Below are 16929 nucleotides of genomic sequence, written 5' to 3' on the forward strand. Positions count from 1 at the left end.
TATTGAAGCATATTGTAAATGTATGAAATTAAGAATTAGAAGAAATATTTGGCTGTTGTGAATGGTCACAAATGTAAAAAATTAGGACATTTGAGCATGTTGTAAATGTATGAATTTAGGAATTAGGAATATAATTGAGCATTTGTATGATTAAAAAAATATGAAATCAGGACTACTGAGTATGTTGTAAGTGTATGAAATTATGAGTATAATTGAGTATGATTTATAACTAGAAATCAGGAACATGAATATGAATATTGAACATGTTTGTTTTGTTATTTTTTTTTAGTTGAGATGCATTGTAAAATTGTATGAAATATAGTAGGGTTAAATTTTTTTTCTCACTTTAATTATATTATCAGCCGAGTTTAGTCCCTCATTTTATCAAAGTTGCATCTAAGTATCTACTTCCTCCGTTCCTAATCTTTTGTTGTTTTAACTTTTAGCCTAAATTCCAAAACTTTTGTTGTTTTACAAACTCAATGCATTTTCTCAATTTATTCCATGTTTACCCTCATTTAATATTATATCTCTTACCTACCACCACTTATTTTCACCGATCAAAATCATAACATGTTTCTTAACTAATAACTATCATTCTCTCTTATTACTCTAACTCAACATTAAATAGGAGTGTTTATGTCAACAAATATATCAATGATTTCACTCTTAAACAATGTAAATAACCTTAAACAACAAAAATCAGAGTTTTTACTCGGACAATAGACTAATATCTAATCTCACTTACAATGACTCCGAATGAGGATATATCAATGATTACATTTGACTCAAATGATATATCTGTTGGAGAGATGTGTTAATAGTTGATATACCGACGATTACTCTTGGCAAAACTTCCGAAGCTTAACCTCAAATGAAGACTCAAATGAGGATATTTCCTTAATTGGAGAGATGTGTTAATAATTTTACTTAGACAAATAGACTAATATCTAATCTCACTTAGACTCCAAATATATTGAAGCCATTTTTGTGTGACTAATAGACCTTGCCGACACAATAAAAGGGCACAATTTGTTAGGGCGGCTTTCAAATATTTGAAATCACATGAAAACGAAAGTAAAGTGAGGTTTTAAATAAATTGTAGTAAAATAAGGGCAAAGTAATTTAGGTGGGTGAAACACTGACATCATTTTAACAGTAGGATGACTTTATTTCAGGTTCTTTTGCACACCAAAACAAAAGCCTTCAACTCAACTTGATGAGTATCGGTTTGTAGTAGTATAAAGTAGTTGCTCAAATTTATAGGTTGAGAATTTGATTCCTAAAAGTTAAAATTTTAGAAAAATATTTGATCATAGTTGCTTAAACTTATAGGTTGAGAATTTAATTCCTGAAAGTTAAAATTTTAGAAAAATATTTGATCATTACCACACTTGAGTTGAAATTACAAGAACAATTTAAAAAAGAAAGAAACCTTCAACTCAAATTTCATGACTCCATTGAATTCCTTTGCCAAAATTTAATCAAGGAATAATGTAGAAAGAAAGAGACAAATAGTCACTTTCAATATTTATACCCCACCCTCCAAGCTCTTGGTAAGCACCTTTCCCCTTTTATGACATTAAACTTAAACAATCCAATTCGAGTGGGGTACATCAGCAACTTAATTTCAATATTTTTTTTGGAATGCCAAAATATATTAATAAGAGGCAGGAGGCACAATTGGTGCCTCAAGCCAAAAGAGATTACAACTTGAAAAAGAAACAACTCAATTTCAATTCACCACCATCCCATTTAAGTAAAATAAATAAATAAGATAAAGAATGAGCAAAGATGAAAAAAGCTAAGCAAACATTGCCAGCAGGTTTTCCTACTTATAAGTGATAAGGTTTTTTAAATAAGCCATGAAATTATATTGATATAAAGTACAATAGATACTTCAACTCAATACAAGAAAAAAAAAACTAGAAAGTAAAAAAAGTAAAAAACTGCAACTACAAACCAAACAATTGCTGTTGAAATAACCCCAAATAAACCCCATCTCCTGGAAGAATAAGCAATATCATTAAAACCTTATAAGAAAAAATCCCTAGGAATAAAAAACTAGAGGAAAAAGAGTACAAATTTCTATAGCTTGATAAGTAATAACCCAACAAACATTCGAGAGTTGGGGAAAAAAGCTAAGCTAGGAGATGATAGTTTTTTTTTACCCGTTTCATATTTCATTCAACTGTGTTTCAATTGTTATTAAAAAAACTGAGTTTAGATTAATTTTTGTGATAAAAATTTGTTCAAGAATTTTTCTGTTTTCTTTTGATTGGTAATTAAATCTTAAACAATATTAAGTAGCCCGTGAGACGAGGTTTTTTAAATAATTTTTTTTAAAATATCATTATGTTTTATGTTTGTAACACTAGGAATGATCACATAAAATTAAAATTATCTAATAAAACATTTAAATAAATTGAAATAAACTTTAATGAGAACCCTCCTCCATCGTCTTCTTCACCATGGAACCCTTTTAGAGTCACGTGAGAAGCATGCGACTTGCCAAGTCATCAAGCTCTCTGAAGAAAGTCACGTGAGACACGCATGAGGGAGCCACATCAGCTTCTCACGTTAGTTTTCTCACAGAAGGCAAACGGCATGTATAGTTGAAAGACGTTTTTTTGAAGTTTGGGAACGATTTTTACAAGAAGGCAAATGTCAAATTGTCAACTACTAAGCAGTTGAATACTTGAATTAGCATCATGAGCTTGGCTGTCGTTTACTACTTTACTGCAGTCTGCAGCAATGCATGGAGCGGGTGCAACAATTTATCATGGTACTGGATACAGAAGATTAAACCCCCATGATGGAGACGAGTACAAAACAAGTTTTACCCACGCGTCATGCCAGCTGTTTAAGCCAGGGAGTCCGTGATTGCGTGGATAATGGACCATGAAGGACCCACCTACTCCATCAGCAAAACACACTTCCCCTTATTCATTTCATTTCACTATTGTTTTTTTTTTGTTGAATGGGAAAATAACATTTCACTATTGTTTAATGTTCATGTTAAATAATTTTAAATATGTTTTACTTGTTAACAAAAAATTTCAAAAGTTAAATGTAGAAAGTGTTGGTTTATTTATAATTTGAAAATATTAAATATGTTTTTTTGAAACAAAAATGTTTTTACTCTATTACAATATCTTTTAATTAAAGAAGAATTTATAAATTGTTTTTTTTTTTCAGATGGGAAAAAATACAGAAGAAAACCACAAGCCTAACAGGTCCCAAGGTAACATGGCCTCAATCCTAGGTGGTGGCCTATCCGATACAGTTAAGAAGACAAACTGAAAATTTGCTTCTATTCTCGCAAGGCATACATACTGCTTTTTTAGATGAAAATTTATATAAGACCACTTACAATGGTCTGTTTTTTCTCTTGTTTAATGTTGTTGAAACTTGTTTAATACTTACAATGGTCTGTTGAATATTGTTGAAGGAGGGAAAATGTTGAATGGTTTCAACATTGTTGAGAGAGCCATCCGGAGCCACGTGGCAGCTCCGGATTGGAGCACGTTGGGCGCGTGCACGACACGCGCCGACAAGGCGCGTGTCGTGTCAGTTGGAGAGGAGAGAGAGGACAGAGAGGATAGGATGGGACGCGTGGCAGCGTCCCATTGGCGGACCGGATTTTTTTTTTTTAAAAACTTTAAACTGAATTATCTTGTTGAAAAAAAATAATTTTAATTTTTTTTTTACCAAAATTCATAACTTTTTTTTCTCTATAAATAGAGACTTGGTTTGTTAGATTTGGACACAGAAAAAAAAACCAAGTTTTTCCCCATCTTATTATTTCTCTCACCATCTTATTATCCTTCTATTAGCATTTGTTTTGAAATGGATCCCAACAATCATCATTACAACACCCAGAATTCTTCAAGCTACCCAATTTCCAACCAAAATCCCAACAACTATGAAGATCCAAATCAATTTTCTTACCCACGTCCTCAAAATCCCACCAATTATCAGGTCACACATCAATTCTCCAACCAACGTCCTCAAAATCCAAACTATTTTCAAGTCTCACATCAATTCTCCAACCAACATCCTCAAAATCCAAACTATTATCCAGATCCAAATCAATATTCGAACCAGTCATCATTTGTTCCAAACTTTCATCCATCTTATGGATCTGTGAGATATCCATCTCAAACACCCCAGTCTAGTGGTTATATGCCAATGGTTCGTGAAAATTTTCCTAGTGTTGATGGACCGGAATTTCCGGAATTTTCAACACAAGTCAATCTTGGTGACGGGTCAGCTGATAATGAAGTCAATGAAGTCACTCCTAAGAGCAAAAAAACGCATGCACCCGCATGGAACACTGCACAAAATTTGGTGCTAATTAGTGGGTGGATTAACTGTGGAACAAGCAGTGTTGTGGGGAAAAACCAGAAAGGAGAAACATTTTGGAGAGATATTGCTGAGTATTGTAATGAGCATTACTCATTCGATCCTCCGCGTGATGGAATTGCATGTCGAAACCGTTGGAATTATATGAACAAAATACTGGGTAAATGGATTGGCGCTTATGATGCCGCTAAGCGTCAACAAGGAAGCGGTTGGTCGGATAATGATGTTTTGGCAAAAGCGCAGGAATTATTCGCATGTGGGAAGAATGTTCAATTTACTTTGATGGAAGAATGGATCGCTCTCCGTGATCTACCACGTTTTTGTAGTCAAGTAGGAGGAAATGGTGGCTCAGCAAGTAGTGGATCTAAGAGATCTCACGACAGTGATGCATGTGGCTCAACCACTATAGGATCAATTCCTCGTCCAATGGGTAGGGAGGCAGCTAAAAGAAAGAATAAAAAGAAAAGTAAAGAACCTGTCGTTGAGGAGAAGGGGAAAGTTTGGGTTGAATACAAAGATTTGAAGGCTCAAGAGATTGCACGAATTGATAAGCTAACAATGGTGCAAGAACAGACTAACCAATTGATGAAAACCAATTTGTATCTCAAGCTAAGTTCTGAAGAGGATCTCGATGACCGTAAGAAAGAGCTGTTGAGTAAGTTGGCCCAAGACCTATTTGGTAATTAATTTCAATCGAGTATTTGTCTGTATTCGGTCAAACCCGCCAGTGGTGTCAAGTCTGTGGTGTTTGCTTTAACCATTTGTCAGTGTTGTCGTCAAGTATGTTGTGTTTGCTTTAATAATTTGTCAGTGATGGCAAGTCTGTAATGTTCGGCTTTAATGTATGAGTTATTGTGTTTGAATATGTTCCACTCAATTCGAATCTACTCCTTTTCCGATTATTAACTCTAGTGGGTAACTTGTTTCGAATCTGTCAGTGGTGTCAAGTCGGTGGGGTTTGCTTTAATAATTTGCCAGTGGTGTCAAGTCTGCAGTGTTCGGCTTTAGTGTATGGGTTATTGGGTTTGAATATGCTCCACTCAATTCGAATCTACTCCTTTTCCGATTATTAACTCTAGTGGGTAACTTGTTTCGAATCTGTCAGTGGTGTCAAGTCGGTGGGGTTTGCTTTAATAATTTGCCAGTGGTGTCAAGTCTGCAGTGTTCGGCTTTAGTGTATGGGTTATTGGGTTTGAATATGGTCCACTCAATTCGAATCTAGTCCTTTTCCGATTATTAACTCTAGTGGGTAACTTGTTTCGAATCTGTCAGTGGTGTCAAGTCGGTGGGGTTTGCTTTAATAATTTGCCAGTGGTGTCAAGTCTGCAGTGTTCGGCTTTAGTGTATGGGTTATTGGGTTTGAATATGCTCCACTCAATTCGAATCTAGTCCTTTTCCGATTATTAACTCTAGTGGGTAACTTGTTTCGAATCTGTCAGTGGTGTCAAGTCGGTGGGGTTTGCTTTAATAATTTGCCAGTGGTGTCAAGTCTGCAGTGTTCGGCTTTAGTGTATGGGTTATTGGGTTTGAATATGCTCCACTCAATTCGAATCTAGTCCTTTTCCGATTATTAACTCTAGTGGGTAACTTGTTTTGAATCCGTCAGTGTCCACCATTCAATTTACTTATATATATGGATTCATAGATCAATTTATGTACCAATATCCAAAACCTCTTACTTTCTACTTCGAATTTCACAACAAATGGATCCTTTTGATCCTTTTGAGAATCCTTGTGAAAATCCTTTTGATATTGCAACATACCTTCAAAATTCTCAACTTGAAGAAGCTTTTATACTCAACCAATTAGGGTTGGGTCCAAACCAAAATTTGGAAGATAGTGCACCTCGTAGAAAGTATGTCCGTAGAGATCATGCAGCAGCAAACCGAAGGCTAATTGACGACTACTTTGCCAATGAGCCTACATATGACGATTCAATGTTTCGTCGTCGGTACCGGATGCAAAAACACGTTTTCCTTCGAATCGTTGCGGACCTTTCAAGTAGTGATAACTACTTCACCCAGCGAGTTGATGCAGCCAAGAAAGAAGGTATATCACCCTTAGCAAAATGTACCACAGCAATGCGAATGTTAGCATATGGTGTGGCAGCAGATGCAGTCGATGAGTACATCAAAATAGGAGGTACTACAGCACTGGAGTGTTTACGTAGATTCTGTAATGGAATCATACGATTGTATGAGCACGAGTACCTGAGAGCACCAACTCAAGAGGACCTGCAAAGAATACTACAGGTTAGTGAACAAAGGGGGTTCCCAGGCATGATCGGGAGTATTGACTGCATGCACTGGGAGTGGAAAAATTGTCCTAAAGCATGGGAAGGTCAATTTACTAGAGGGGATAAGGGAACCACTACAGTTATTCTTGAAGCAGTTGCATCTCATGATCTATGGATCTGGCATGCCTTTTTTGGATGTCCGGGAACGTTGAACGACATAAACGTTCTAGATCGATCACCAGTGTTTGATGATGTGGAACAGGGAAAGGCTCCAACTGTGAGTTTCATTGTGAATCAACGTCCCTATAATATGGCATACTATCTAGCTGATGGTATCTACCCTTCTTATCCAACTTTCGTCAAATCGATCAGACTTCCTCAAAGTGAACCGGATAAGTTGTTTGCACAAGTTCAGGAGAGATGTCGGAAGGACATCGAACGTGCATTTGGAGTTCTTCAAGCTCGTTTTAAAATCATCCGTGAACCAGCTCGTTTGTGGGACATAGCTGATTTGGGTATCATTATGAGGTCATGCATCATATTACATAATATGATTGTTGAGGATGAACGAGATACATTTGCTCAACGTTGGACCGATTTTGAGCAATCTGGGGAAGGTGGATCTAGTACACCGCAACCATACTCGACCGAGGTGTTACCCGCTTTTGCAAATCATGTGCGTGCTAGATCCGAGTTGCGTGATTCGAACGTTCATCACGAACTGCAAGCAGATCTAGTGAAGCACATATGGACAAAGTTTGCAAATGCTTCGTGATGGAAGATGATTTGTATCGTACTAATTACGTTATTTGTGTGTTGTGTGCTTAGTTTGTTGTCTTGCATTTTAAGTTAAGAAAATAAAATATATTATTGTGTGCTTCGTTTATCGTCTTCCATTTTTTAGTTAAGGAAATAAAATAAATTATTATCTATATTAAAAAAAATTAATTCGTTAAGTGTTTATTATTTAATTTAATTTAAAATAATAATTGTAATTTTATGTAAATAAAAAAAACAAAAACATAAAATTAAATAAAAATATGAAATAAAAAGTGGTGGGGTAGGGTGAGTGGTGGGGTAGGGTGTTGAGAGAGAAAACCATTGGAGTGGGTATTTGTTGAAAGTGTGTTGAATTGGAGAGAGAAGATGATGTGGAGTGTTGGGAAGAGAAAAAGTGGTGTTGAATGGAAAATTTTTGTTTAAACCATTGTACATGGTCTAAAGATGGATGAACTATCACCTATCTGCCATGCTGGCCAGGATCCACTGCCCCTACTTGACACCAATTCTATTCAAGATACACCATATTTTTGTTTTTAATCTGCAGTGTCATCGTATATTTTTTTTCCTTTTATTCCAAAGAAAATTATAGTTCAATTAAAATATGGTTTAAATCAAATGATTGAAGGGGTTGATTGACACTCTACATCTTCATATCGTCATGCAGAGTTTGGATTCTTCTTCACAGTCATGCTCCCTGAATGTAGACCTTTTATTTTCTACAAACTTCAAGTTACATGTTTACCTGAAAAATTACATTTCTTTTTTTTAAACCTATCGTCACGGAGTCAATTCTGCTCGAGCACTTATATGAGTGTTAAATCTCTTCCAACCAATCAACATTATAACCTATATCATTGGTGTATCTAAAGGGGTTAGCAGGAGTCACGACCCCAAAATTTCGTATTTCTTTATTGACTAGATATATTTTATGTGATTTTTTTTTCATAGTCCCCCTTTAAAGATTTTGTAGATTTTCTATCATAATTCATAATTCGTCCCCCAAAATTATTTTCTGTACATTCTTAATCCGCCCTTTTAATTATCACGAAGTTTCATTATGTCCAAAAAATAAATCAAATAAAATTAAACTTTGAAGTAAATAAATGATTGATTAAATTTATCTTTTATTTTGAATTTTAAGAATTGATTGAATAAATTTATCTTTCCTTAGCAAGCAATGCAGCGACAGCTGGTTTGAGGCTTGGTGGTGCGTTGTCTAATCACAGATTTGAGCAAGTCAGTGACGACGATGATGGAGTGGAGCCGAAGGATGAGCAAGAAGGAGTTGACAATGCTACTTGATGCGTCGGGTTAGGTTCAATTTATTCTCCCTTAAAGGATCTGGCGCAACGACTGCTTCTTCTGGCGGTGGCGTTCATAACTTAGTCTCTGATGCTTAAAAATGTATATTTAGCTCATTGAACTTTATAAAATGTAAAAAGTAATCTTTACATTAATATTTTTATTAATTACCCATGTTCGACTCCAAAACTACCCTTGTCCCTCATGAGTCATGACCCTCTCCCATTCTTTTCTCCATATTTTATTTCATGCACTTTTTATCTATTATCTATTTTTTTTATGTCATTAACGGATATCGTCATTCATCCGGGAAACAGTTGCATGCCCCTTGTAAAATCCCTATATGACGACTAATCTTACGATAAAAACACGAGTTTTTCTAACGTGCTTAGTCCGCACTCTTAATTATTAGAATACGCTTTTTTTTTCTCCTTTGGCCACCAGTCTCCACGGGGGAAAGGGGCCCCACGTGACTAATTTGGCTCGGGATACGGTAGTGATGTCCCTGACCACAAAGGTTTTTTATTTTTGACCTTAGAGAGGATCGAACCCGGGTTAGAAGCCTAGGTGAAATCCCTTAAGGAAATGCACATTCACCACTTGTGTCACCCCTTATGATTATGATTAGAATACTTTTGATAAAACGTAAGTAAATATAGCGTTTTTTTGTATTTAATTTCTTTAATTTTGAGCCGAGTATGACAGCTATTTAATTGTATCCAATAGTATTTGAAATTATAAAATAATTAAGATAGAATAAAAAAATGTACATCAGAGGAGAGGATTTTATACTTTTCCATTTGGGAATTGATTCTACGTGTGAAACCCACAAAGTCATATCTATATTTACAAATAAAAAATAATTGTATCCTACTATGCAAATAAAAAATATTGTTTAACTTACTTTTATCCTTAAAAAAAACTTACTTTTATAATATTATTTATGAGCAAAAATGAATTTTCTCAAACTTAATTTTATTAAATTTAGTTATAATGAATATAAATTCATTAAAAAAATTTCAACACTAAATTTTAAAATAAACCTAGCCATACTGGCTAAATTAAGGGAAAAATCCCAGGTTATATATCATTCACACCCACACTTCATTTTGACACCACTTTTTATTTGTTGGCATCTAAAAATCATATATCTTGAGCATGCGAAAAGACTGGATAGCCGTACCATAGAAACTAGGCGTTAGAGGAACAACCGAAGACATGAGATTAGCCTTGGTTTTTTTTTTTTGAAAATGAGATTAGCCTTGGTAAAACAAATGAAACGGCTAAATTGAGGCAAATGTGTATCTGGGCTAGGTTTGTGGACATATTCACATGTTTGGAAAGAAAGTAGAAAGGTATTTTGGAGGTTTTAGAATATTTTTACGCGCAAAATAACAGTGGTTCACTTCCTTATAATAGGGAATATGGTTTTCCACTTGTGAACCAGTTGAAGTAAGAAAGAACGACTTAACAAAAGCTTCCAAGCTGATTAGGAGAGGTCGAGCACTAGCAGTTCATGATTTATGAGCACTTGCAAGAAGTAGAATGTGGGTTAGCGATTAAGTGTTTGTCAACTGCTATAGTTAGCCTATTTACTCCATATAAATAGGGGACATTTTTAAGACACACAACTCAAACAATTAATACAATCTACAAGTTTCCCACATTTACCTCTATTATTTCCTTTCTTGCCTTTAATCTTCCAACACTTTTCTTTATTCTAGCTTTCTTTATCGAAAGCCTTGATTTTGAGCTTTATTTCTAGTCGTTTAAGCTTTTATTTGTTTATTTTAGTCGCTTCTTTATTTAATTAGACCTACTTCGTCATCATTATATCAATAACAATCACCAAGAGTTTTCCGAAGTGGCTTAGAAAACTATATTGAGGAACATAGTCCTCGAATAATTGCTTAATTAAGGATTCGTTACGTTGGTTTTCCACTTGTCAACTCATGCAGCTGGTCAGCTACCATAGACCCATATAAACCACACCATCTAAATCTCTATTATCTTTCGATCATATCATCAATTTCATCTTTTACTTTCCCTCTCTTTTTTTCATATCTCTATTCAACCCCTCATTTTTGGAGTGTGAATTCCAAAACCCCCATATTGAAACTTCGAGGGTAAGACTATTAATTACTCCTAAGAATATAAAGTTTTTTAATCTTTCCCTGAGCGAATGACATGGGAATCATTTATGCTCCAATAAATGAAGTGAGATATTATATAAAGAACAAAGTCTAGTGATAGAAAACTAAGGTTATGTATGATATGAAAGCTTTGTGTGTATGTACATGGTAATGTCCTTGATTTCCTCTCAACAATTCCGTGTTACTGAGAATAGAAAAGCAGCAGAGTAATAAAAGCATCCAAGCCTCCACTTAGAGAGAGACACATTTGTTTTCAACACAAAAAGTGGTCATTACGTAACACAAAGAGAGAAAAAAGAGAGAGAGAAATTCAAGATGAAAGAAACAGAGTGTTTTCACTGAAACATTCACTGCTTCTGAACCAAAATTCAATCTTTCTTTCTGGGTTTTCTTCAAAATTGGATCTTCACATGGCCAAGCCTGGGGTGTTGGATTCTGATCCGGAGGCGAAGAACATCACTGAGTTGAAGAAGGAGTTGCAGAGGTTGGTGAGGTCCATTGTTGATGATGAGGATTGCAGTGCTGAGGCCATTGATCAAGCCAAGGAGACCCTTTCTGTTCTCAGGGATTTGAAGCTGAGGAAGAAATCTTCACTGTCTTTGAAGCTTCAGAAGACTGTGGTTTTCCCAGATGAATTCAAGTGCCCAATTTCCAAAGAATTGATGAAAGATCCTGTCATTGTGGCTTCTGGTCAGGTTAGTGTCAGAATTTGGAGTCTATTGATGATGATTTGCTTTGTTTGGTATATGGGAAAATGCTGGAAACAGAACAGAAGAAAAAGTAAAATAAAATAAAATAATGCCTGCCACTTGTTTGAATTTTTGTTTCTTTTAAAAATATCTGGGAAAAAAAAGAGATAGGAATTATCTAACTGTGACTAGGAAAAGGGGTAAAATGTTCTTGAAGAAATTGGGTTTCTCTTTCCATGATTTTTATTTTTTGTGGAATTAAATTTAACTAAAGTGAAGAAGGTATAGATTCTGGTTTTGGCCTTTTGTCCATTCTTTTGTAAGAATTTCTGTACTTTATTCTATGCTAAGTGGTTAAAAGGGTAATGGGAAAGATGGAAAAGAATATATTCAGTTCCTTCCTCATTCAGAGCCTCACAGATATATGTATTTTCTATTTTGTGAAGTTAATAGTATTGTTCTTGTTAAATTTTTCTAAATTGTATATGAAGATAAATCATCTCAACAGTTGGAACTTTCTCTTTGTTTTTCTTCTGGTTTTCTATCAACCAGTTTTCTTCTGTTTAATATTTTCTTGTTCAATGTGTGAGCTGAATTTACTAAATTTTTCTGTGGGATTTTTTGAGAACATTCTGTCAAAGAAATGCAGTCATAATTGCTTTTTGTTTGATCTGCTGAATTTCTGTGATCTTCCCTTTATTCATGTTGTTAGCTTTTCTGTTCAAATGTATGTTGTAGGGAGAAAATAAAAAGAAAAGTAGAAGAAAAGCAATTTGATAATATATCTGGGAATAGCCATAGTGGATGGAAAGAGAAAAAGAGTGGGAGGTGAAAAAAGAATTATATTCTTTGTCCATAAATCAGATTCTTGAGTGAATGGCGGTGGTGATTGTTCCTTTGCACATAAATTTTGACTGATTTCCTCAAAAGGGAATAATTATAATTCTAGTGTTCTTGCCTTTTCCCCCTCAAATTTCTGCACTGATGCATTCCCCACGCCAACTACTTTTTTTCCCCTGTCTTAGGCTTTTTTTTTTCTGATGCTTTAGATTGTTTTTAGCTGAATCAATAATGATTTGAAACAATTGTAGATTGTGTCCTAATTATGAACCAAATTAATTCTGTTCCCCTCTTTTACTTATTGGATTCAATTATGCAGACATATGATAGACCTTTCATTCAAAAATGGCTGAATGCTGGTAATCAGACTTGCCCTCAAACCAATCAAGTCCTCGCACACACACTCCTTATTCCAAATCACCTTGTGAGGGAAATGATAGAACAATGGTCTAAAAAGCAAGGGCTTGAATCACCCAACACTGTTCCTTATATTAATGAGGAAGCCATCAAAGAAGCTGACAGTGACCATTTTCTTTGTTTGCTTGAGAAAATGTCTTCAACACTATCTGATCAGAAAGCAGCTGCGAAAGAACTTCGCTTGTTGACAAAGAAGCATCCTTGTTACCGGGCACTTTTTGCTGATACTGAAGATGGCATCCCCCAATTGCTTAAACCAATTTGCGAAAGCAATTCTCTCGATAGCGATCTCCGAGAAGATGTAATCACAACACTCCTCAATATCTCAATTCATGATAGTAACAAAAAACCAGTAGCTGAAACTCCAATGGTCATTCCACTTCTTATGAAAGCATTGAGAACCGGAACAATTGAAACAAGAAGCAATGCTGCAGCAGCAATTTTCACTCTGTCAGCTCTTGACTCAAACAAGGAACTGATCGGAAAATCTGATGCCTTGAAGCCGTTAATTGAGCTTTTGGAAGAAGGGCATCCCTTAACCATGAAGGATGTTTCTTCAGCAATTTTTTCTATATGTCTCATTCATGAGAACAGGGCAAGAGCAGTGAAGGATGGAGCAGTGAGGGTGATTTTGACAAAGGTAAAGAACCGGATTCATGTGGCTGAATCACTAGCTATCCTCGCACTGCTTTCAACTCACCACACAGCTGTTCAAGACATGGGAGAGCTTGGAGCTGTTCCTAGCTTGCTAAGCATCATGAGAGAGGGCTCGTGTGAACGCAGCAAGGAGAATTGTGTAGCAATCCTTCAAGCTATTTGTCTCTATGATAGATCTAAGTTGAAAGAAGTAAGGGATGAAGAGAACAGCCACAGAACAATCTCTGAACTTGCAAGGACTGGAACATCAAGAGCCAAGAGGAAAGCTACTGGAATTCTTGACAGACTGAACAAGATTGTTAATATCACACACACTGCATAATGTGGCTTGGTTCCTCTCACAAGCTCACAAGCTACGTTACATGATACATTCTGCACCTTTTACTAGATCTTCAAATTGTTGAAAGTTAGTCAGCAATTATGTCCCATCACCAATTTTGTACATTCTTGCCTCAACAAAGTCATTCTCATGTTCATCAGTTAGTCTGAATAAAGTGTAGTCATCTGCTTTTTGTCTATAAATTGTTGAAAACTTCTACAATGTTCTCCAAGTATATTATATGAGCTTAAACACTGTAGTAAGGTTGATCTCATCCCTATTTCTAGTTTCTTTTATTGTTTTAGAGAAGAATATTGACATAGATACATACAAACTTATTAGAAGCCTTTTATAGTTTCATATCTTCCATAGTACCACTACATTGCACCTGATTAAACAACCATGACTAATGCCAACTTGTATTTGAAAACTCGTTCGAAAATCGCAGTGGACAGAAGAAAAAGCTAAGGCAAGACTTAGCCTTTACTTCTACCCACCATGATTTTGGCTTCAACGTGCTTTTCAAACGAGTTTCCAAAGATGCTCTTAATTACTCACATTCCTTGTTGTTCACAAAATGTCCTAAGCATAACTAGTGGGACCCCTCACTCTAACTTCAAAACCTAAGTGTATATACCTAATATGCAACTGAAGTGCCCCTTATATAATCAAAACCTTCATAGTTACAATAAATGTAGTATGAGGAAATAATGCAAGTAATTAAACAACCATTATGTAGTTTGATACATTATGTATATAGTCATTCGGGCGAGAAGATTATGGAACCGTTTCTGTTGACCCGGTCATGACTGTGTGGCCCCATAAATGTCCCTAATGAGGGTGGTGAATCCGGTCAGCTAAATATCAATTTGATCGGTCCATTTGCTAATAATGATGGCGGAAAAAAAAATATATGACTCAATAATTTGTTTCATAATTTCCATTTTGTAATGTTAATGCATAAAGTCTTGTTCACACTTCAATTAGTGTGTAAATGGAGTAGAGAGAAGAGAGAATGAAAAAAAAAGTAAAATATGTGATGGTTGATATGATTCAAAAAGGTGTAATTAAGTGGAAGTGTGAATCAGAACTCTTATTTATCAATTTATTGTTTAGCAGTTGTTGTCACCCCTAGAAGATTAACTTAATTATATCAATGTTTCAGTTTATTTATTTATTTTTGTAGGGTTTCAATTTCTTAGTCAGAGTTTTCTTTCATTTCCTTTTAGTATTAAGGAATTCAGGATCCGACCTTTGCCTCATCAATGCCAACTTTTGGAGTAGCATCCACTTTCACCTAAGAATTGTCAACACCTTCACCGATGGATTTGTTCCGGAGGGTTAACTCAAGTAGTAAGAGTTAGAGAGCATAAGGGTTGAGTGAGATGAAGGGTGAAGGGCTTAGGGTTCAAACCCTGAGAAAGAACTAATAATTTACTAACATTACTAACAACTATCATTTAACTAACATTTGCTTATAAAAAAACCAGAAGCATTTACAACAGCGGTGATTTGAGTCATTTTCTTGCCTCTTAGTCTGCTCGAGATCTAGCTCGACTTGTATTTGTGTAGATTGCTATCTTTGATCTATACGTGAAATTCAGATGTATGAGTGAGGCTTATAGATAACTTCTGGGTTTGTGCAAGATAATGATATTACTTTTGCACTACAGATATGAGAGAAATAGGGCAGGAGATAAATAGCTACACCGTTACTAGTGTACTTTCTGCTTGTGCTAGATCTGGGATGGTTGTGGAGGCAGGCCAAATTCATTCCTGGGTTGAATTTGGATGTTAGTGTTGGGACTGCTTTCTCAACATGTATGCAAAAATATGAGATGCGGGACTGTCTGAGTTAGCCTTTGGCGAGATGAATTGCATCAAGTACAAATGTACAATTCAGCTTTATATACACCGGCTCTATACCACTATAAACAAGCTCCTCAAGCTGAATAACCATCTAATCTAACAGAAAACTAACTAACCTAACTAAGTTGGGCAGTTAGCTAGCTAATCAGTACTTTATAACTAACATGATGAAGAAGCTACAGTAAGTGCTGAAAAAAAAAGTAAAAGGTGCATTATTAATAATGGTTCTTGATAAATCAGCAAGTTGAAATCAATTGTAATTCAATTTCGATAATCAAATTTAATTAGTCTCTTCTGCAACACATTTGAAAGTTTGGAAGGTTTCATTATTTGGAAAACATTGTATTGTTTAGGCTTTGGAGTGCCAGAGAGTGGTGGCAAGTGAAACTTACAAGTGAAACTTTGTAATTTATAGGTTCATTGTGTTATATATAGTTGGTGCCATCAATTCCTGTGTGGCTGGTTTATATTTGAATCTTTGAAGGTGGAATTAAAATTGTACTACTATTATTTTTTCATATGTTTTGGGAAGGGTTTAGCATTGCAATGATTTAATTTTGGAAGGTTTGTCTATACCAGGTTGGCTATGAACTAAGCTTTTTTTTTTTTTTTTTGGTCGAAAGCTATGAACTAAGCTTTTAATCTGTTTTTCATTTTGCCTACCTGTAAAGGCTTAGTAACTCAGTTTCATTGTCAATTCACTTTTTGAAACAGTTAAAATAGAATAGCTCGCAGCTTGAGTCAAACTAATTATTTTATCAGCAAACTCTTCACTCGAATAAAAAGTGTATTGAAGAGTGAATTGCTGATATTCTTCATGTAGTTTTAACTCTGATAACCCACATGATGCAACAGATTAAATCACAGGAAGAATTATCTTTCAGTTTTGCGAAAAGAACCTGAAATTTATAAGAAAATTAAAACTCATCCTACATTGATAAAACCAGTCCCTTGTACTTTAAGAAATCAGGATAAAAAAACCAGCATGAAAGAAATCGAACACAATTTTAACCAGCATACACAATATGCAAACTCTAGAACAAATTGAAAGCTGGCAATGGAAATGGAACTAAGCATCTGTGATAGGATACTCAAACTCAAACACAACATCTTTGCTGGATAGCTTCCTGTACACTGCGGCAAAAGTCTCCAACTTTGTATTTGGTGCTGTTTCGTTTCTTTGGGTCCAAGAAAATCTATCGACAGAAGTACAAAAATACAATTCAGAATGAATGAATAAAAACTTGTGCAAAGGTAATCATTTTGCAAGCTTCAGCGGCAAAAATGACAACAACTTCC

The 16929-nt window shown here is 35.2% G+C and overlaps 2 protein-coding genes across 2 annotated transcripts; both read left to right on the forward strand.

Annotated features, from left to right (window-relative positions):
- Positions 1-3816: 3816 nt before the first annotated feature.
- Positions 3817-7548, forward strand: LOC130729406 (uncharacterized). The gene is made up of 4 exons (XM_057581159.1): positions 3817-4842; positions 4939-5032; positions 6124-6758; positions 6864-7548. The coding sequence occupies exons 1-4, from the start codon at positions 3850-3852 to the stop codon at positions 7374-7376; spliced, it is 2235 nt and encodes a 744-aa protein (XP_057437142.1). The 5' UTR covers positions 3817-3849; the 3' UTR covers positions 7377-7548.
- Positions 7549-10914: 3366 nt separating this feature from the next.
- LOC130729407 (U-box domain-containing protein 9) lies at positions 10915-14035 on the forward strand. Its single transcript, XM_057581160.1, has 2 exons — positions 10915-11534; positions 12688-14035. Exons 1-2 carry the CDS (start codon positions 11250-11252, stop codon positions 13762-13764), a joined length of 1362 nt encoding a protein of 453 aa, XP_057437143.1. The 5' UTR covers positions 10915-11249; the 3' UTR covers positions 13765-14035.
- The last annotated feature ends 2894 nt before the right edge of the window (positions 14036-16929 follow it).

The sequence above is a fragment of the Lotus japonicus genome, chromosome 1 (assembly GCF_012489685.1).
Source record: "Lotus japonicus ecotype B-129 chromosome 1, LjGifu_v1.2".
Classification (NCBI taxonomy): Eukaryota; Viridiplantae; Streptophyta; class Magnoliopsida; order Fabales; family Fabaceae; genus Lotus; species Lotus japonicus.

Coding starts and splice junctions, on each gene's coding strand:
- LOC130729406 (XM_057581159.1), top strand. CDS start 3,850: ATGGATCCCAACAATCATCATTACAACACCCAGAATTCTTCAAGCTAC. Junction 4,843..4,938: donor AAAAGAAAAGTAAAGAACCT/GTCGTTGAGGAG, acceptor GTGCAAGAACAG/ACTAACCAATTGATGAAAAC. Junction 5,033..6,123: donor GCTGTTGAGTAAGTTGGCCC/AAGACCTATTTG, acceptor TTGATATTGCAA/CATACCTTCAAAATTCTCAA.
- LOC130729407 (XM_057581160.1), top strand. CDS start 11,250: ATGGCCAAGCCTGGGGTGTTGGATTCTGATCCGGAGGCGAAGAACATC. Junction 11,535..12,687: donor TCATTGTGGCTTCTGGTCAG/GTTAGTGTCAGA, acceptor TCAATTATGCAG/ACATATGATAGACCTTTCAT.